The sequence below is a fragment of the Aquarana catesbeiana genome, linkage group LG03, assembly GCF_042186555.1.
Source record: "Aquarana catesbeiana isolate 2022-GZ linkage group LG03, ASM4218655v1, whole genome shotgun sequence".
Classification (NCBI taxonomy): Eukaryota; Metazoa; Chordata; class Amphibia; order Anura; family Ranidae; genus Aquarana; species Aquarana catesbeiana.
The window spans coordinates 220,664,490-220,685,924 of record NC_133326.1 but is presented as its reverse complement, the minus strand read 5'-3'; the positions used below and the strand labels follow the sequence as shown (position 1 = coordinate 220,685,924).

General features: G+C 40.9%; 1 protein-coding gene across 5 annotated transcripts in view; it reads right to left on the bottom strand.

The window, feature by feature from the left end:
- Positions 1-21,435, bottom strand: part of CADPS2 (calcium dependent secretion activator 2) — a 1,072,621-nt gene that overhangs the window by 5,759 nt on the left and 1,045,427 nt on the right. For all 5 annotated transcript variants that reach the window (XM_073619790.1, XM_073619788.1, XM_073619789.1 and 2 more), the window contains one exon: positions 12,560-12,664. In XM_073619790.1, the coding sequence (XP_073475891.1) occupies positions 12,560-12,664 (105 nt within the window). The remainder of the gene's footprint in view (positions 1-12,559; positions 12,665-21,435) is intronic.

Sequence of the window (21,435 nt, the reverse complement as noted above, 5' to 3'; positions counted from 1 at the left end):
CAGCCTTCATCTCAGGGATGTCCCTCGTGGGAAAAGTTACAGGGATGGAGGTTGGGAAATGGCGGCAGGATGAAATGTCTCTCCTCTCACCCCCTGCAGGTGAGCCCAGCCGGGGTATTGAACAAGAGGTGTTGGACTATTCAAGTGGGGGGTGATCAAGGAGAGTGTTTATGAGAGTCTGTGGTGATGCAGGGATGGATGTAAGTCAGGGATGGATGGGAACATCAGAACCCTTCTACTCACGTGCGGCACTTCCAGAAGCAGAGCAGCGTCTCCTCCTTCCTCGCTAACGAGGCGGTAACGGTCCCCACACAGCCGAAGGGCCCGATCTCCCCATCGGATGAGGAAGAATCTGCAGCCAGTCTGGTACTGAGATCGGGACCGCATCAAGAAAGCGGAATAGCGCCGGTAAATCCGCTGCTGTTTGCAGTGTAAATGCTGATGTGTCGTTACGGAAAGTCACAGAGAGTGGGTATCCCCAGCGGTAGGTAAATCCCTTCTGCTTTGCCAGCTCGAGCAGAGGTCTCAGCATGGCACGACGCTTCAGGGTGGCTCTCGATAGGTCCGGAAGGATTCTGACTTGAGTTTCGTTGTGGTCAACGTCACCATGTTCCCAGGTGCAGCGTAGGATGGCCTCCTTCTGTAGGTAGCGATGCAGCCTGCACACCACGTCACGCGGATTAGATGGGTCTGTTGGTCTAGGTCCCAGTGTTCTGTGCACCCTGTCCAGCTCTATGTCTGTGTCGGGGTCATCTATAACGGTGCGGAAGATGTTCTTCACCGTCTCTGCTAGGTGGTCCGAGCTGACGGTTTCTGGGATACCTCGAAGCCGCAAGTTGTTTCGGCGGCTTCTGTCTTCGACATCTTCCAGGTGTAGCTGTAAGGATATGGCTGTGTCTCTGTGTAAGTCCCGGGCTTGTTCTAGAGCCGATACTCTTTCCTCTAAAGAGTTTTGTTAGTTTTCATACCGATTAAAGTTGGGTTAAATTCCGGGGTTAGGAGCTTGAGAACGGGAGCTCAGAGGGAAAGCAGCCTCACTCAGCCATGTCCAGGCCACACCCCCCTGTAATCAGGGCTTTAAAGTGGTTGTAAACCCTCTAGCAATGTCAAAGGAAAATATCCATAAGCTGCACATCATGAAGCAGACCCATGTGCATGAAGTGAGATGAAGAGATGAATTGCAGCCCTCAGCCAAAACTCCAGCCAGGCCACACCCCAACGGCGTTTCGTTCAGCCCCTTGGAGCTTAATTCCCATGATTGAGCTCCAATGGGTGGAGCGAAATGTGTTGGAAGTGTGGCCTGGCTGGAGTCCAGGCTGAGGCTGCCATTCATCTCTTCATTTCACTTCATGCACATGGGTCTGCTTCATGCTGTGTGGTTTATGGATCTTTTCTTTTGACATTGCTTGCAGCTTGGAGCTAGGACGAGCTCTCTGTCCCTGCCTGCACTCAGAGTTGAGCAGCACCTAAATTTTGTCTTTTTGGGTCATTGTAACATATACCAAGTGAAGTGGCTGGACTCAGGTGAAACATGGAGATGAAACCAATTCTCCTACATAAGTTGTACCCTGTTTATCTGAAGTATTCTCTTCTCTACATCCATTCTCCTAGGTACACTTGCACACAGTTGTTAGGGAACTTGGCAGGTAGGTTGTTCTAAACATCTAAGAGAACTATCCACAGTTATTCTGTTGATTTGCAGTACAGCAAAAACTCTTGCGCACAGGTGCGTTGGCTAGGCAGTCCAAAGCTCAGGATGGACAATAGCTTTCGGCCTTGCTGCCCTCCAGGATAGGGATATCCTAGTGGTCAAAAGGAAAAACAGAAAAAAAGAGGGCGCACCAGCCTTGTGCATTCTCCTTTGAAACATTTATTCAGAAAAAACATAAGTAAAAACTACTCACAAAAGGTAGAAAGAAAATCACGCTTATGACAGTCTTTGGCTTGTGACAGTCTGTCCACTGATAGCAGTCTCCAGGTCCTGAAGAGAGGATGTGCGAACCGCTGCTTCTGACGCGTTTCAAAGGTTTACCTTCTTCCTCAGAGCGAAGAAGGTAAACCTTCAAAATGCATCAGCCAGCAGCGGTTCGCACGTCCTCTCTTCAGGATCTGGAGACTGCTATCAGTGGACAGACTGTCACAAGTCAAAGACTGTTATAAGTGTGATTTTCTTTCTACCTTTGTGAGTAGTTTTTAATTATGTTTTATCTGAATAAATGTATCAAGGGATAATGCACAAGGCTGGTGCGCCCTCTCTTTTCTGTTCTTCTGTTGATTTGGTCTCAGTTGCTTTACTGTGTAGTCCAAGAAGACTCAGTGATGTTGAGATAAGGGCTCTTTGAGAGGTTATACTATCGCTTCAAGGACTCCATGTTGTTTTTTTCAGTGAAGATGATTCTTTATGACTTTGGCTGTATGTTTGGGGTCATTGTCTTGCAGCCCCACATCTGCAAGAAACCTGCACCATTCTTCACTGCTTTTTGCACACACTCATTGTACAGCTCTGCAGGGCTACGATGAACAAACTTCCTTTTGTTAGAGCTAAACATCAATTTAACTCATCAATCCAGGGAGCTTGCTGCCATTTTTCTGCTCACCAGTTCTTATGTTTTTGTGCATAGCAGAGGTGCTTGCATGGCTTGTTAGCCGCATGTCTTCCATGAAGACCATTTCTGGCCAGACTTTGACTGTAGATGGCAGTACCTGTGTCCTATTGTTTTTTGCCAAATTTGTTCTGATAATACCACTGAACTTTTTCTAATTGAAAAGGAAAGTTAGCATGTCGTCTGTTTTAGAAGAGATTAGATGGCAATATACTATGTACACTTTACACCAGTATTCCTTAAAATTCCTCGGACTTCTTTTCCCCTCTCTCCGCCCTCCACCATGCTCATACTAATCATCTTCTTTGCAGTAACACCCCTTCGTCTCAAACTCTCATTTCTTTACCTCCCTTCTCCACCCCACAACCTGTACATATCCCCCTCACTTTTGCCCTCTCAATATTACTGCACCTATCACCTCTTGCTCATTCGGAGCCCACACAATGCCACCACTTCCGCTTCACTGCAGCACCTGCCCTCGTATGGATCCCACTCCCACCTTACTGCCCTCACCCTCCCACTACTCCTAATGTCTGGGGATATTGTCCCAAAGCCTGGCCCTCCTTCAGCTAACTCTTACCCCCAGAACTGGCAGCCTACTTTCTCTGACAGTAGCCGTAACTCCCACTCTTATCGCAATTCCCCCAATTCCAAGAGTCAGCCCCCCCTTATGTGTGCCCTCTGGAATGCCAGATTTGTCTATAACAAACTTGCTTCTGTCAATGACCTTTTCCTCTCCAACTTCCTCAATCTCCTTGCAATTATCGAAACCTGGCTGCAGAAATCAGACACTGCCTCTCCAGCTTCCCTCTCCCATGGTGGCTTCCTCTGGACTCTCTGCCAATCTCTCCACTGGCTACCCCACCTTATAAAATTCAAAATACTAACCATAACATACAAGGCCATTCACAACATCGCCCCCAGCTACATCACCAATATCTGCAGATATCGCCCAAATTGTCCTCTCTGCTCCTCCCAGTATCTCCTACTCTCTAGCTCCCTTGTTACCTCCTCTTATGCTCGCCTACAGGACTTCTCCAAAGCCTCTCCCATTCTCTGGAACATTCTGCCTCAGTATGTCCGGTAAGCTCCTACTATGTCTGCCTTTAGGCGATCCTTGAAAACTAACTTATTCAGGGAAGCCTACCCCCACCTCCACCTCCACCTAAGAAATGTACTTGAGTTACCTCCATCAGATCATCCCCTGCAGCCATTACCATTTGTACCACCTCCGCCTCCCTTTAGATTGTAGGGTTCACGAGCAGGGCCCTCCTATTCCATCTGTGTTGATATTGTACTGTCCCCCTTTTTATCGTAAAGCGCTGCATAAATTGTTGGCGCTATATAAATCATGTATAATAATAATAATAATGTATGCCTGTGAGAGACTTAGTTGATGCATCCTGTATCTTGCTACTGCACTAAGTCTTATTATTCGTCTTTGGCGACTTTGTTAGCAAAACATGGCATTTCCTAATCCATTTTCATTCTTCCTACAAATCTGATTCTGTCCATTTTATCTTGTTGACCACTTGCAGACCGCCCCACGCACATATACTGCACCAGGCTGGCCGCTCTGTGCCAGATCACGTACCTAGTATGTGATCTGACACTTCCAGGTCTGGGGCGTGCGCGTGCTGCCGCCTACCCACTCCGATTGGACACAGTGGGAGCCAATCAGCGGGTCCAGCGGACGCGATGTTCGCTGGGACCCACCGATCGTTCAGGAGACAGGCAGACTGGCGTTCTTCCTATGTAAACAAGGCAGACCGCCGTTCTGCGAGAGGGAAATGTACTGACCCTGTGTTTCTGCTAAGCAGGAACATGGATCTTTACCTCCCCTCAGTCAGCAAGCACTCCCTAGGAACACACCTAACCCTTCGATTGCCCCTGATGTTAACCTCTTACCTGCCAGAGTCATTGGTACAGTGAAAGTGCATATTTTTTTAGCACTGATCACTGTATTAGTGTCACTGGTCCCCAAAAAGTGTCAACAGTGTCAGTGAGGTGTCTGATTTGTCTGCCCCAATATCACAGTCCTGCTATAAGTCGCTGATCCCCACCATTACTAGTAAAAATAAATAAAAATATCCTAAAGTTTGTAGACGCTATAACTTTTGCACAAACCAATCAATATACGCTCATTGGGATTTTTTTTTACCAAAAATGCGTAGCAGAATACATATTAGCCTAAATTGATGAAGAAATTAGTTTTTTTACATTTTTTTATTGGATATGTTTTATAGCAGAAAGTAAAAAATATAGTTTTTTTTTCTTCAAAATTGTCTATTTTTGTTTATAGCACAAAGAAAAAAAAACAAAACTGCAAAGGTAATCAAATACTACCAAAAGAAAGCTCTATTTGTGGGGGGAAAAAAAAGGACATTTTATTTGGGTACAGCATTGCACAACCGCGCAATAGTTAAAAGAACACTGTGCCGTATAGCAAAAAAATGGCCTGGTTAGGAGGGAGGGTAAACCTTCCAGAGCTGAAGTGGTTTATTATTAGCACCTGTTTGGTTAAATTGTTTAATCATGCTCTGGACTATATGCCAGAAAAAATCCTTAACTGTGCACAAGTGAACAAAAGGGATTCCATACTGTTTCTTGACATTACTAATATCTAGCAGCCCATTCATAGAGGGAAGGCCAGAAATGGTCTCTCTTCCAATGTCAATGGTGATCCACAATGTATTTCGTGTCTGGATTCCTCTGAGCTTTCTATTGATGCCATCAGGCATTTTTGCAGTAATAATCTAACATCTTGAGGAATTCTGGTAATATCACATACACTTTAAGAAACACTTTTTTTTTAGGAAACTGACTGAATAGGGAAGAAGTCCCTATCCATGCTAAAAAAGGACAGGTAATTATTTCTAATAATTAAAACATTTTCTTACACTTACTCGTTTCCTCTTTAAAGATGGTATATTTTATTCTAAATGATTAGCTTTTAAATATTGTTCAAATTATTACTCATTTATATAGCTGTAAAAATATGTGTGAAAGTGAATCCTACAGAAAATCTTATTGATCAGAAATTTGGAATGAGAGACTATACACAGGTGTTTTCTCAGTATGATAAAAAAAAAAAAAGTATCTTTGGTTTAAAAGTGAAGAGAACATTTTGCTGTCATTTCTATTTCCTATTTATACATTTTCACAGTTATAGTAAATGTTGACCTCTGCTAAAACTTTTCAGCAACAATTCGTTTCATTTTTGCTTTTGATAAATAACAAAACTTCCATCTGGTGATAGCTTTCATATTTCCAGGGTCTATGATTTACGTGAGCATTAAATGTATCCAACGTCTAGTTACCTTTTGTATTTAAGAACTTACGCCTGTGCACTTACAGTCCTACATGGACACGCTCTTTCCAGGTCTATCGGGTAAGGCTCAACCATAAGAGATTATTATTGCCACCTACATACTCCAGGCATAACTTTTCCCACCAGGTGATTTCCTCTGGAATACTTACCTGAGCCTGATCTCGATCTAGTGATGTGCATGAGAGCAGCTTCTCTCCCTCCTCTTTGGCTCAGACACAGCAGTGGTAGCCACTGGCTGTTGTCAATTACATCAATTGAGGAGGGAGTGGGGTTTCAATGGACACACAGAGCAGGACTCAGGAGCGAGCACGCACAAATGCCCCCATAGCAAGCTGCTTGGGGAAGGAGCCCAGAGCTCCAGAAATGTATCAGGGTTATCTTTTCCCAACATACCTTAAAGCAATACAGATGGTTTTCTGTTGTATGTGCATTGGTGGGTGTAGGCACAATAGGGTGTTATTACAAATAAATGGGTGCGCATCCTATAATGCATACAACACTTGTTATTGCAGCGCACAATAATGCACGGTACAACACACTCTTGTAATTTGGGCCCTCAGTGGACTTCCTAAGTATGCTGCTTTGTTGCATGGGTTCATATTCTTTTTCTAAAGAAGCCTATTCTCCTGTGTCTAGCAGTGATGACAGATGGGAATGCACTGCTCATGAAATGTTTAATTCTTGGCATCAATGATATACTATATTACCAAAAAGTATTGGGATGCCTGGCTTTACACGCATATGAAACTTTAATGGCATCCCAGTCTTAGTCCGTAGGGTTCTATATTGAGTTGACCCACCCTTTGCAGCTATAACAGCTTCAACTCTTCTGGGAAGGCTGTCCACAAGGTTTAGGAGTGTGTCTATGAGAATGTTTGACCATTCTTCCAGAAGCGCATTTGTGAGGTCAGGCACTGATATGGACAAGAAGGCCTGGCTCGCAGTCTCCGCTCTAATTCAAAGATGTTCTATCGGGTGGAGGTCAGGACCCTGTGCAGGCCAGTAAAGTTCCTCCACCCCAAACTCGCTCATCTAGGTAAGTATAACCTGCTTCAGCACAAACTGAATATTTCCCCTCAGGTATCAGCCTGGTCAGAGTGCCTGTCTGAAGGGCCAGACAGGCCCGAACACACATTGCCTATGTGTGTGTCCGTCTATACACTCACACTGCTCCTGCTGCAACCTGCTCCAAAAATCTAAATTTTTAAACAATGCTTTCTTTCCATATGCCATACCATGAAGGTGTTCTCTGTACTGTATGTGTACAGAATTTCCCACAGAAATGAAGTTTCCTGCTTGTATGACTGGTCCCACTGCTTTTCCCATAGGTCAAAATAAACACTATTGCCACATTGACCCTTCTAACTCCTGCACCCTGTTCCTGTGCCTCTTTACATTGGATCTATCCCAGATCTTTCACCAGGAGCTGCAGGGGACCTTTGGATCTTTATGCCAGTCCGCTTTCTTACATTTTATATGGATTCTACTTCTAATGGACCCATGGATTTTTTAACCACATTAAGAGCACTGCGTAAAGCCTAGTACACATGGGCCGAATATCGGGGGGGCATCGGCCGGTTCAATAGAAACATGCTGACATTCGGCCTGTGTGTGTACTGGACAGGCTTCTGTTAAAGGGGCATGACAAGAAAAAGGTCTGCTGACCGGCTCTGGATCAGTGCTCTCAGCCAATGGCTGAGAGCACTGACTATAGTGTTCTGGCAGGGGGGCCGTCCCCCTGTTAGAACACAATAGAACAGCAGGGGAGATCACTGTGCGAACGTCGGATAGATAGTACACTGAGTTGAATGAAAAAAAAGAAAAGAAAAACTAGTGTGTACAGGGCTTAAGCTGTGTACACTGGGTATACATACAATTTTCATGCCTTGTGCAACTTTGCTATGATTAAGGCCCTTTGAGGATTATGCTGTGCTGGATACTTGCTTTGTTTACTCAGTATTTTGCTTAAAAAAATTGTGCGCTGTATGCATTATTTGGAACTTTTACTTTAAGGTGACCTTTGACCCTGAGACAGCAGACTAATGCTGGCCATACACTATACAAAAAATCATCCGAAATTCAGTCATTCAGCCAGTTCGTTCGTTTTTCGGACAGTTAATTGGCACAAAATCGATAATTGTTGGGACATTTTTGAGCTGAAAAAATGAAGGACAAGTTTGGAAATTTTCTGTAGAACAAACGATAAATTGAAAGGTTAATGTGTTTCCTGTCCAAACTGTTTGCACTAGGTTTATGTAAAAAAAAACGAACAAATAATGAATTTATGTCCCCTAAACGATTTATCTGTCATTACATGATGGCACTATTGTTTGCTCTCACGGCCGAATGTCCGTTTTTCGAAAATGGGTTCCGCCCATTTTTCGTATAGTGTATGACTAGCATAAGTGTCAAGGTCCCTAAAAGTAAAGCAAAATAAAGGAAAATATAAATAGTTAATAAATAAGCATATATAGTTAAATTCTACACACCCGTGTCAGCAAAAAAATATAATAGCCAAGAAAAGGACCCCCTAATTTAATGAAAAGGTTGTGAACGCTGATACCAGTTTAGGAATAAACTTTGAGTAGCACCTAGTGGACATAGTTTAGGGTCCAGCAGGGCAGGGACTGGTCATGCAAAAAAGGCACTGAATCTAGCAGCAGGTCTAAAGTAGGTGAGAAAAAAGGACCAAGAGCAATGCTGGTTTTCCATGCTGGTTTGACTGAGAAGGAAAGATTGGTGGTTTTTGGTTCAAATGTTTGTATATACTTGGTTAAACCTATGCATTCGGTACGGCCCACATTTGCACAGGCACAGCAGCCCATTCATTTCAATGGGCTTCTGTACCTGCAGGAAACTCAAGTAAAAGGTCCCTGCACCTTTTTAAAACTGCAGCAGCTGGGAAATCGCATGGCACTTTTGCATACCTGCAAATACACTGCGTGTTTAAATGTGTGGAGGTGCCATTAAGAATGAATGCCAGCCCCACTCGTCTGTAAAAGAGCAACGTGTTTTGGCTGCAGGTAGTTGCAGGTTCGAGATAGGTGCGATTCCTGCACTAATCTGCACAAGTGTGAACCTAGCCTAAAGCCTAGTACACAAAGGCTGAATGTCGGGCGGCATCGGCCGGTTCAATAGAAACCGGCTGACATTCGGGCCCTGTGTACTGGAGTTGGTTCGGCCGCCTTTGAAGAGGTGTGACTGAAAAAGTCCCCCTGTCAGAACTCAACAGCAGGAGAGATCGCTGCACTAACGCTGGGTAGTTAGTACAGCGGCTCCTCCTTTGTCAGTTTTTTTTAGGGCTGAACGATAAAAAAACTCCTAGTGTGTAGGAGGCTTTAGAGCAGGGGTCTCAAACTGGTGGCCCTCCAGCTGTTACGAAATTACAAGTCCCATGAGGCACTGCAAGGCTGACAGGTCCAAGCATGACTCCCACAGGCAGAGGCATGATGGGACTTGTAGTTCCGCAACAGCTGGAGGGCCACCAGTTTGAGACCCCTGCTTTAGATTCTAAATAAATTGTTTTGAGTACGAGCTACAAAGAATGCTATTTACAGAAAACAAAGGCTAGATTCACACTTATGTATTCTAACATATGCGTTTTCATTGAAACTGTTTTCAGGATATTCAAAGTCAAAATCCTACAACCAAAATATTCTTCAAAGTTCTAGCATTGAAAATGCAGAGAATACATGTCCTGAGATTTTCATATGCACTTTTGGTGCATTACTGTGATTTAGGCATAATGTGTAGGCCAATACTGTGCTACTGTGTACAGTTCACTTCATGACGCCTGTCTTTTTATGTTACAAGCCTTCCTGAACCTTCCTCAGGACCTGTCAAAGACTGAAGCAAATGAGATTCTGAATGAAGCAGTTATTCAATCATATTCAATATATTTCCGCAGACTAAAAAAAATTTATTTGTGAATAATTATAGGATTTTAAAGCATTTTTGCAGCATACTGCTTAGTTAGATTGCAAATGTAAATATATTATTTGTGCTTTGAAAATGTCAGCAGTTAGAGTAAGGCAATGCTAAATTTTTAAAAAAGTACAGTGTGTAATAAATGAGCAGGCACTGATAAGAGTGGATTTATGTATTCTGTAAAATATACCGTGAAATGTAACAGACCTAGCCGGGAGAGAGACTTTTGGAGGGGACTGTATGCTAGCCTCTTGCCGATCGATCGTGGGCCCTGGCATTTGGGGGAACGGTGTTCTTTGTGAGCTGTATGCCTGGGGACCCTTGAGGTGGTATTACTGTGGATTCGGGTCTTGGTCCCCCAGGACACACAGACTCTGGGGACCCTGGATTTGTCATATTGGAATAGTGACTGATTCATACCGTTGGGACTCCTACTGTTAAATGCTAATGTCGTCAATTCCAGCTACCTGTCTGTTGTCTGCTAAAATGTGTATTGTAAATAAGTCTCTAGTATGGGATCTAAGAGTCAATAGATCCCATTGTTGTTTGTGTTTAATTAACTCTGCTATTGTGACAATGTTGACTGGATTTTCTGAACTACAAGACGGCCAGTCTGGCCTAAAGGTCATGTCTGAGTCACCTAGGCTGTCTAAAGGGATTAGTTAATTAGCTCATGTTAATTAGGTTACAGCTGTATTGTTAGAGTAATATGAGCAGGTCTGCACCTCCACTTTTAGTGTATAAAAGAGCCTGTATATTGCAATAAAAAGAGATTCCTGTTTGAACTTACATACAGCCTGCCTGGTGTTTGTTCTGAGCTATCACAACTGGGTTAGAACGGCACATAGCTGAAGTTCTAATCCCGGAGCATTGGATGACCGAACCATCAGACGTTGCAATCTGATTCAATAGCTGCAGAGGAGTGTCGGGAGAGTGGAACCGAGCGAGCAAGGGCTCGTTACATACCGTATCTCACAAAAGCGAGTACACCCCTCACATTTTTGTAAATATTTTATTATATCTTTTCATGTGATAACACAGAAGAAATGACACTTTGCTACAATGTAAAGTAGTGAGTGTACAGCTTGTATAACAGTGTAAATTTGCTGTCCCCTCAAAATAACTCAACACACAGCCATTGACGTCTAAACCGCTGGCAACAAAAGTTAGTACACCCCTAAGTGAAAATGTCCAAATTGGGCCCAAAATGTCAATATTTTGTGTGGCCACCATTATTTTCCAGCACTACCTTAATCCTCTTGGGCATGGAGTTCACCAGAGCTTCACAGGTTGCCACTGGAGTCCTCTTCCACTCCTCCGTGACGACATCACGGAAATGGTGGATGTTAGAGACCTTGCACTCCTCCACCTTCCATTTTTGGATGCCCCACAGATGCTCACTAGGCCAATCCATCACCTTTACCCTCAGCTTCTTTAGCAAGGCAGTGGTCGTCTTGGAGGTGTGTTTGGGGTCGTTATGTTGGGAAAATACTGCCCTGTGGCCCAGTCTCCAAAGGGAGGGGATCATGCTCTGCTTCAGTATGTCACAGCACATGTTGGCATTCATGGTACCTTCAATGAACTGTAGCTCCCCAGTGCGGGCAGCACTCATGCAGCCCCAGACCATGACACTCTCACCGCCATCATTGACTGTAGGCAAGACACACTTGTCTTTGTACTCCTCACCTGGTTGCCACCACACATGCTTGACACCATCTGAACCACATAAGTTTATCTTGGTCTCATCAGACCACAGGACATGGTTCCAGTAATCCATGTCCTTAGTCTGCTTGTCTTCAGCAAACTGTTTGTGGGCTTTCTTGTGCATCATCTTTAGAAGAGGCTTCCTTCTGGAATGACAGCCATGCAGACCAATTTAAAGCAGTGTGTGGCGTATGGTCTGAGCACTGACAGGCTGACCCTCCACCCCTTAAATCTCTGCAGCAATGCTGGCAGCACTCATATGTCTATTTCCCAATGACAACCTCTGGATTTGACGCTGAGCACGTGCATTCAACTTTTTTGGTCGACCATGGCAAGGCCTTTTCTGAGTGGAACCTGTCCTGAACCTGAGTGAAACCGCAGCATGGCTTTGGCCACCATGCTGCAGCTCAGTGTCAGGGTCTTGGCAATCATCTTATAGCCTAGGCCATCTTTATGTAGCGCAACAATTCTTTTTTTCAGATCCTCAGAGTTCTTTGCCATGAGGTGCCATGTTGAATTTCCAGTGACCAGTATGAGAAAGTGAGAGCGATAACACCAAATTTAACACACCTGCTCCCCATTCACACCTGAGACCTTGTAACACTAACGAGTCACATAACACTGGGGAGGGAAAATGGCTAATGGGCCCGATTTGGACATTTGCACTTAGGGGTGTACTCACTTTTGTTGCCAGCGGTTTAGAGATTAATGGCTGTGTGTTGAGTTATTTTGGAGAGGACAGCAAATTTACACTGTAATACAAGCTGTACACTCACTACTTTACATTGTAGCAAAGTGTCATCTCTTAAGTGTTGTCACATGAAAAGGTATCATAAAATATTTACAAAAATGTCAGGAGTGTACTCACTTTTGTGAGATAATATATATATATATATATATATATATATACACACACACATACATACATACAAAAAAACAGTTGAAATAATGTTTGTGTGTAACAATAACTAGATACCACAATAGAATGGCTCACCTTTACAATCTTGATGATGGTCTTTAACTGGTAGACATGCAGTTGAAGGTCTAATCTGTCAGCCAGCCACACACACATGACTTTCACTGATTTACTGTACCATTGCTGTAAAAAAAAGAGAAAAGAAGGCTCTGCAGTATTAATTGAACTGATAATGTAATGAGTGCTAATGAAACACTTTGAAATGATGACAAGCCAACACTTGAAGTTAATACTATAATTTCTTCATAAAATAACTATGTTTTGTCAGGAAACCAAACAAGCTGACCTGGACTGTTCTTTATGTGAATTAGCACTAACGGTTCTGCTTTCAAGTTGTAATATTCATTAAAAAAATATTTGCACTTTGCAGTCAGCATTTTTAACCCACCAATATTAAAATCTAAATAATTTCAGAATTCTACAGTTGTGGCAACAAATATTCACACATCAAGAGTTTAGATATGCAGCCATTGTCTGAAACCCCCATTTAATCATTGTTATTCTAATATGCATTATTGTTTAACCTGGACCGTCATGTTATTGTAATGGAATCAAAGCAGGACAGTGACCAAAAATATTTAACACCAGAATTTTATCAATGTAAAAAAGGAATCATCTAAAAAAAAATAAAATAAATACAGCTGAACACTTGTTTCACCTGAAAATAATCAGCTGGTTAATATAGTATTTTATGTATGGACACCTTATAAAAGAAAAGTTAAAGTGGATGTACAGTCAAAAAACAGTTTTTGTGGTATGTGTCCTGTTAAGATTTCCCTTGTTTTCCTGTCTCAGAGATGCAACCGAAAATGAGTGGAAATTTTAACAAAATGGGGTTAACTTTCATTTTGAGACTTCCCATCACTTTCTGTCTTGTTAAAAAAGGTAATTTAAGAAAAATAGCAAGGGTGAACACAGCAAGGACACACACAGCAATATAAACCATACAATGATTTGGACCCCTTCCTTCTTTATCCAAAACAAAACATGTTTTGGATATACAGTATCTCACAAAATACACTAACACTAACGAGTCACATAACACTGGGGAGGGAAAATGGCTAATGGGCCCGATTTGGACATTTGCACTTAGGGGTGTACTCACTTTTGTTGCCAGCGGTTTAGACATTAATGGCTGTGTGTTGAGTTATTTTGGAGAGGACAGCAAATTTACACTGTTGTACAAGCTGTACACTCAATACTTTACATTGTAGCAAAGTGTCATTTCTTCAGTGTTGTCACATGAAAAGATATAATAAAATATTCACAAAAATGTGAGCGATGTACTCACTTTTGTGAGATAATGTATGTTTTACAAGTGACCATGAATAAGATTAAAAAGATTTTAGTGCAACAGAGATCTTAAAGCGCAACTCGGGTCAAAATTTTAATTCATACATTTAATTCCACATGAATTTAAATTATTTCCTGCCTACATTAATCTGAATGATCTTGAAATTTGTAAACCTTTACACATTTACATCCTTGAATTCGGTGTTCGTATTCACTATGCCTGCCAGTAGGCACTGCTGTGTATTACATTTCACAGAGCCCGTCTTCACTACAGAGGTGCTGAGAGGAAGGGTTCCAGGAGGCAGAGGGAGAACAGGAATCTTTGAATGCAGGCAGCAACGTATCTTGTGGTATGTAGTCCTTAGAAATTGAAAGTAAAGCAAAAATAAATGAGCAGAAGAGAAGGGAATGCATGGAATCCAGGAAGTTGTGGAAAGAGATGGGCAGCAGATAGGCAGCACCCACAACATTTTTCACGTAAGCTTATATTGGATTATCAAAAAGATTCTGATACAATACTGGTGTTAAAAAAAAAAACTAAAGTGTATAATCTGACCATAAAACTCCTTTAATAATTATCTTCCTATAAAAGATATAAACACAAAATATTTCAAACGGTTATGTGGAAAAGCAGAAATTAATCTGGCTAGTATGCTTTGTTTTCGTTTGTTAACATGCAACTGCACTTTTGGTCCTGAAGGACCTTACTCCATTCACATCCTGGAATATTTAATTGCAGGAGGAAAGACTAACCTACAACAATAGCGAAAAGTAAATGACTCTGCAAGACAAATCAGAGGTAATACGGAAGCACCAAGGATATTGCATTGCCCTCACCAGGTCTAGTTTGGAGAAACAGATAGACAGAAGGGAAGGTATTGAAGAAGAGGCTAAGAATGTTGTTCTCATGGTAAGAACTTGGAGGTACATACCATGGAGTTTGTGTGATGGCATCTGCCAACTCCGTGCTTTCGACAACTCCTAGAAACTCTCCAGCAGCTCTGTGTCTGACACTGAGCAATAGGGGCTGCTCAAGTATGTACAAGAGGTGGAAAAGCATGCCAAGAAGTACCTTTCAAGAAGGTCTCCAATACACGGATGTATTTACCCAAAATGGCTTGTGCTTAGGGCAGCAAGGTACAGGGGGCAGTACCAAGTCTTAAAATGTTCAAACCATTTGCTTAATTTGTTTAATTTTTTTGGTCACTGCTAGACTTTTATGGCCAAATTTACCAAAAGAACTGAAGGGTGAAGAAGGTGAAAGAGATATTAATGAAGCAGAAAACCATCTCCCTTTCTCATGTTAGTTTGTCTGTGTAGTTGATATCCAAATATAGCCCTGTCTTCTTGGAGGTCCATCATCCTGTTAAGCTGGCCACAGAATGAAATGTGGCCAGTTCAGCAGGGATGAGCCGAATTTGGTTCCATCTATGGCTGTTCCCACTCAAGAGGAGTCAACCTAGTGATCAACTCCTCTTGAACGGAAACTTATAAAATTTGTGTTTGATTACTGCATGCTGCCAATGAGCTACAGCGCTGGTTAGTGTATTCTGGCAGCTGAGGGGAGGATTCTCACATCCACCTTGAATGTGTGGAAGGGAATCTGTTATTTTTTGGATCAACTGGCTGGCCAAAAAAAAGGATTCATCTATAGCCAGTCTTATACTAATCTTTCTAATTCTGACCTTCTGTAAAGCACAAGAAACCAGTGGGAAGGTAAAGCTGATATTTTAATACACATAATACTAATATATTTAGTAAAGGGTTGCTCGCAAGACTCTGTTTGGATTTTATATACAAGGTAAAGGGAAACAAACTTTTCATTCTTTTGTGTTCCTTGTCCTTTAACAGGTGTCTGAATTTCTCTTTACTGCCATTGAGTCTAGGCAAGAGTGGGCTCTAGGGTATTCATGGAATCCTAAACTGTAAACTTTCAGATAATGAATTTGTTAAATATTAATAAAAAGGCAACACATTCACCGCTTATAACAAAATACATTCAGCAACACGGTAAAGATATTATGGTACAATGATCCTGTATATTTCACATTTTACAAAGCTATACAAGCACTGATAAAAGCATACATTTCTTTTTTACACAAAGTGCAAAAAACAAAGGATGTGATCCTGTTAATCACAAGAGATTACTTTTAGTGAGATCAACACTTGCTGACCTGTTCATAGGGAGTCTCAACAGGATTTTGTGTCTCTTAAAAGGAAAGTATATTCCAGTGATCATATACTTTGAGTTATTACTGTAGTTTTTATTTTAAAATAATCTCTGATGTGATTTTAACATTTGTAAATTGCTTGTGCTTTTGTTCATCGTTATTGTTTTAAGCATTACAAGCACTCTGCCTCCTTGCATTACAGCTATTCAAGACTTCAGTAACATACAGAATTCTTTGTTTTCAAAAAGTCAACAGATGTACAGGCTTGCAATCTGAGAAAGAGCAGTAGGCACAACTATTATGCAGCACTTCAAGGTAAGAAGCAGAGCCTTCTTATCTAATTACAAACTATGAGTCAGTTTTTTAAACATTAAAATACATTAATAAGCTTAATTAGCTTAAGCGAATATAATTTACATATATCTAAAAATATTAAATCTGAACTCCTAATTGTTAAATAAAATGGTAAAATAAAAATGATATATTTCACTCACAAACATGAACAGTTGTATTGGCTTCTAAGTGGCTTTAGCAAGTGGAGATGAAGGGCTCTCACTTGCAGTGGCTGTCACCTTAGAGAAAGAGGCAGTCCCCTAAAATGCACTGCCACATACTATAAATGGGCACACTGTACAGTTTGAGCTGGGATGAATTGCTTAATAGTTATTTAGGATTCTGGCGCAGTGTGTAAGCCCCGCAGCTGGTCACATGTGGACAAACTCACAGAATCTACTCCTGAAATCACAAGTTAGAATATCTCTTTATCTCTGTAAATGCAAATACAGTTGTGCTCATAAGTTTACATACCTTGGCAGAATTTATGATTTCTTGGCCATTTTTCAGAGAATATGAATGATAACACAAAAACATTTCTTTCACTTAAGGTTAGTGTTTGGCTGAAGCCATTTATTATGAATCAACTGTGTTTACTCTTTTTAAATCATAATGACAACAAAAACTACCAAAATGACCCTGATCAAAAGTTTACATACCCTGCAATTTTTGGCCTTGGTACAGACACAGGTGGCGCACACACAGGTTAAAACAGTAAATAAAGGCTAATTTCCCACATTGGTGGCTTTTTAAATCACAAATAGTGTCTGTCTATAAATAGTCAATGAGTTTGTTAGCTCTCACATGCATGCACTAAGCAGGCTAGACACTGAGCCATGAGGAAGTAGAAAAGAAGTCAAAAGACCTGCGTAACAAGGTAATGAAACTTTACAAAGATGTAAAAGGATATAAAAAGATATCCAAAGCCTTGAATATGCCAGTCAGTACTGTTCAATCACTTAATAAGAAGTGGAAAATTTGGTTGTCTCTTGATACCAAGCCAAGGTCAGGTAGATCAAGAAAGATTTCAGCCACAACTGCCACAGGAACTGTTCGGGATACAAAGAAAAACCCACAGGTAACCACAGGAGAAATACAGGCTGCTCTGGAAAAAGATGATGTGGTTGTTTTTAAGGAGCAAAATCCAATGATACTTGAACAAAAAAGAGACGCATGGTCAAGTTGCCAGAAAGAAGCCTTTACTGTACAAAAAAAAGGCTGATTACAATATGCCCGACAACACCTTGACATACCTCATCGGCTGTTTTGTGGCATTGGTGCAGTAAAGGCTTCCTTCTGGCAGCTCAACAGGCAGCTCTTTTTTGTTCAAGTATCGATGAATTGTACTCCTTAAAAGCAACCACTCCCTCTTTTTGAAGAGCAGCCTGTATTTCTCCTGCAGTTACCTGTGGGTTTTTCTGTGTATCCTGAGTAATTCTTCTAACAGTTGTGGCTGCAATCTTTCTTGGTCTACCTGACCTTAGCTTGGTATCAAAAGAGCCCCTAATTTTCCTCTTCCTAATAAGTGATTAAACAGTACTGACTGGAATATTTAAGGCTTTTGATATCTTTTTATATCCTTTTCCATCTTTGTAAAGTTTCATTACCTTGTTATGCAGGTCTTTTGATTGTTCTTTTTCCTCATGGTTCAGTGTCTAGCTTGCTTAGTGCATCCATGTAAAAGCTAACAAACTCATTGACTATTTATACACAGACACTAATTGTGATTTAAAAAGCCACAAATGTGGGAAATTAACCTTTATTGCCTTTTTAACCTGTGTGTGCCACGTTCTGTGTATGTACCAAGGCCAAACATTCCAGGGTATGTAAACTTTTGATCAGGGTCATTTGGGTAGTTTTTGTTGTCATTATGATTTTAAAAGAGTAAACACAGTTGATTGATAATAAATGGCTTCAGCCAAACACTAGCCATGAGTGAAAAAAATGTTTTTGTGTTATCATTCATAATCTCTGAAAAATGGCAAAGAAATCATAAATTCAGCCAGGGTATGTAAACTTATGAGCACAAATGTATATGATGCAATAAGTAAATGCGCTACACTATGCCAGTGTACCCTGTTTTCCAAATAACAAAATTAGTTAATTTAAAGGCAAGGACAGAAATGTATGTTTCTCCGTTCTCTAAAGGACTATGGTGATGAAATATACAGTATATTCAAATAAATGAAATCTAAATTTTTACAAACCACCATTATTTTGGCTTTGCTGCCAGAAAGTTTTCCATCTCTAGAGCACCTTGAAGTAAAGCATCTCAGATCCATACAGCTATTGAGTTTTCTAGAAAATGTCTATTTCTACCACTTTGTAAGCACAAGGTTAAATGTTTAGCAGCTGTTTTACAATGGCACTGTACAGAAAATCGAGCAATTTATTCTATACTGTGTGAACAGCAGCACTCATCTTGTCCTCATGCCATGTATTTGACAGTTCCAAACCACTTTAAAAAATGGTATTGTTTTGTATCTTATTCATAGCACATCAAGCTCCTGTAAGGGCATGCATTATTTTCCTGACAAGTAAAAATAAGAGGAAAGGAAAGGCTAGGGTTGATTCTGTGAGACCCTTGTATTTATTCACACTTATTGTGCATGACTGTAGACTGGTAAATCATATTAGCAGGCTGTCTCCCCATCAAGCTGCTACTTGCTTTCCAGCCCTGCAAAGGTTCAACAAATCAACAGGAGCACGGAAAACAGAACATCAGTCTAATCTAGTGTTTAAGGTGAAGTTTTCAAACCCAATCTAAGAGAATCTTTAGAGCAACCAACAAGCTGAACGGCTCAGAAGGTGGTATTGACAAAGAAATAGGGCTGAAATATTGCGAAACACAGTGCTTGTGCATTTTAATAACAAGTGGGTCAACAAGGACACAGCTCCCTTGGAGCCAATAGTTGCCACCAACTACGTAAATTGCCATGCCAAGACTACGAACGCTCCCAGTTCATCAGCTTTCTTAAACAGTTCATCAGCTTTCTTAAACACCCTAAACCCCCTTGGTGGACCTTTAGTCTTGAATTAACAAATCAAAGCAATGAAAAAGGGTGCAGTCTGAAAGGCAAGCATTGATCCCCAACCGTGCTCAGCACTGCAACAGGCACTGAAAAACTATTGTGACCAGAAATTGACAAGCCTCCTCTCTTAAAATAGTACAGCTGAGCCAGGCTGGATCCAAGCAGCTGTAAAGGGCTCCACTCTCAGGACATAGAGGAAGTAACAATAGAACAAGCATGAGCTCTTTGTCACTGCCAGACTCGGCAATTTTCTAACAAGGATTTGAGTTGTTTCTTTCTAGTGCTTCTGAATAGAGATTTAGCAACATACCCCCTTTTTTTTTCCTCTTGTGTGCTTTAAAATGTGGTCAAGGAATTTCACTGTTCTGCTACCTAAACTAAATTAGAAAACAGTTGTAATTAATATTGGTTTTTATTATGGCTGCCTGTTTGTAATATTTTTAGCACAGTTCAATTAATTGTAAAACTTGAGGTGTATGCTTTTTGTGTATACATGTGTGAAAATGCGTGTATTCTGCTGGTGGAGAGGAGAAATAATTAGTGTTACGCATGTGACGCCTATATCTACACAACAAATCACAAGACAATATTGTTGATGTTTAAGCAACTTCTGAAAGCTGTGAAGCCTTTTACGAGATGGTTGTAGAAAGCTGTGATTATTAACTGTTATATATCTGTAGTCAGGATCACAGACAGACATTTGAGAAAGAAATTACAATACTATTGTATTCAGTGCTTTATTTTTATCGTAGTAACGTAGTGTGCATTTTCCTGCATTTTTATGTGCAATAATACACTATTGTAATGTGTGTTGGCTTGCCTTTTTATTCAATAGGACGTTTATCAAGCAGGTACATATGAAAAAATGGACAAACTTTTCTGGCCAATGTTTGTCGCAAGGATGTGAACAAGTACAATTTAAAAAAACTGTGGCTAACTTGTGTACATGCATCAACCATAGGAATCTTTCAAAATAGTAGAATATTAAATGGTCACTTATAAGCAAAAGGCAATAATCTACATGATCATTTGCATGGGAAAAGTAAGCCAGCATGATAAAATATTTACTTAAATATCAGTAAAAAAAAATCATTGCAAAGAAAGAAAAAAAAAAAGGTAACCTTTTTCCAAAAAACTGTAGAAATTCTAGATGCAGTAATTGCAAGACATTTTTCAAGTAAAGTAAGTAAAGTGGTAAGCATTTTTTGCAGACATTGCAATTTGTTACTGATCAGACATATTTTCTTCTGCATAATAACTGTGTTTAAAAAGCATTGCTGCCAATTATGGAGTTTGTTAAATCCTATTTGCTTTAGTTGCTATAGCAGAAACATTTCTGATTCACTTTAAAGCCCAAGAAAAAAAAAAAACAAAAACCTTTGCAGTCTCTTGACACCACCCCCCAACAAGGATTCAATACTCATTTTGGACTGGGGCACAGGAAAAAAAAAAGTAATGCCTTTCTTATTCCTTACTCCAGAAGGGTCACTCCAGCTCATGCCTGCCACATCCACATACAATGCAGGGTTAAAAGCTCTGCCTTGTACATGATGACACAAAGGGTCAGTGCCAAGAGGGTGATGAGTAGAGCACTGGAATGAGGTTAAGGTAAACCGTGCAGTGTGTGGCGGCCCCATCGCAAGGGTTTTTTTTTCAGCTTTGAACTAAATTAAAATTTAGTTATAGTTCGGTATTAAAATAATACCTTTAATTTTAATCATACTGTACATCTCCAATTTCTAGAATTTTAAACTAGAAACAAAACTATGTTACTCTTGGTTTTAAAACAATACAAAAGGGTGGTACTATATTCTCTGATACACCTGTTACACCAGCATGCTTTCCCTGACATTCTTCTTTTAAGCTCATACAAAGGGTCTTTACCCGCTTCAGCCCCAGAAGATTTGGCTGCTGAATGACCAGGCCATTTTTGGTGATTCAGCACTGCGTCGCTTTAACTGACAAGTGCGCGGTCATGCGGCGCTGCACCCAAACAAAATTGATGTCCTTTTTTCCCCCCACAAATAGAGCTTTCTTTTGGTGGTATTTGATCATCTCTGCGTTT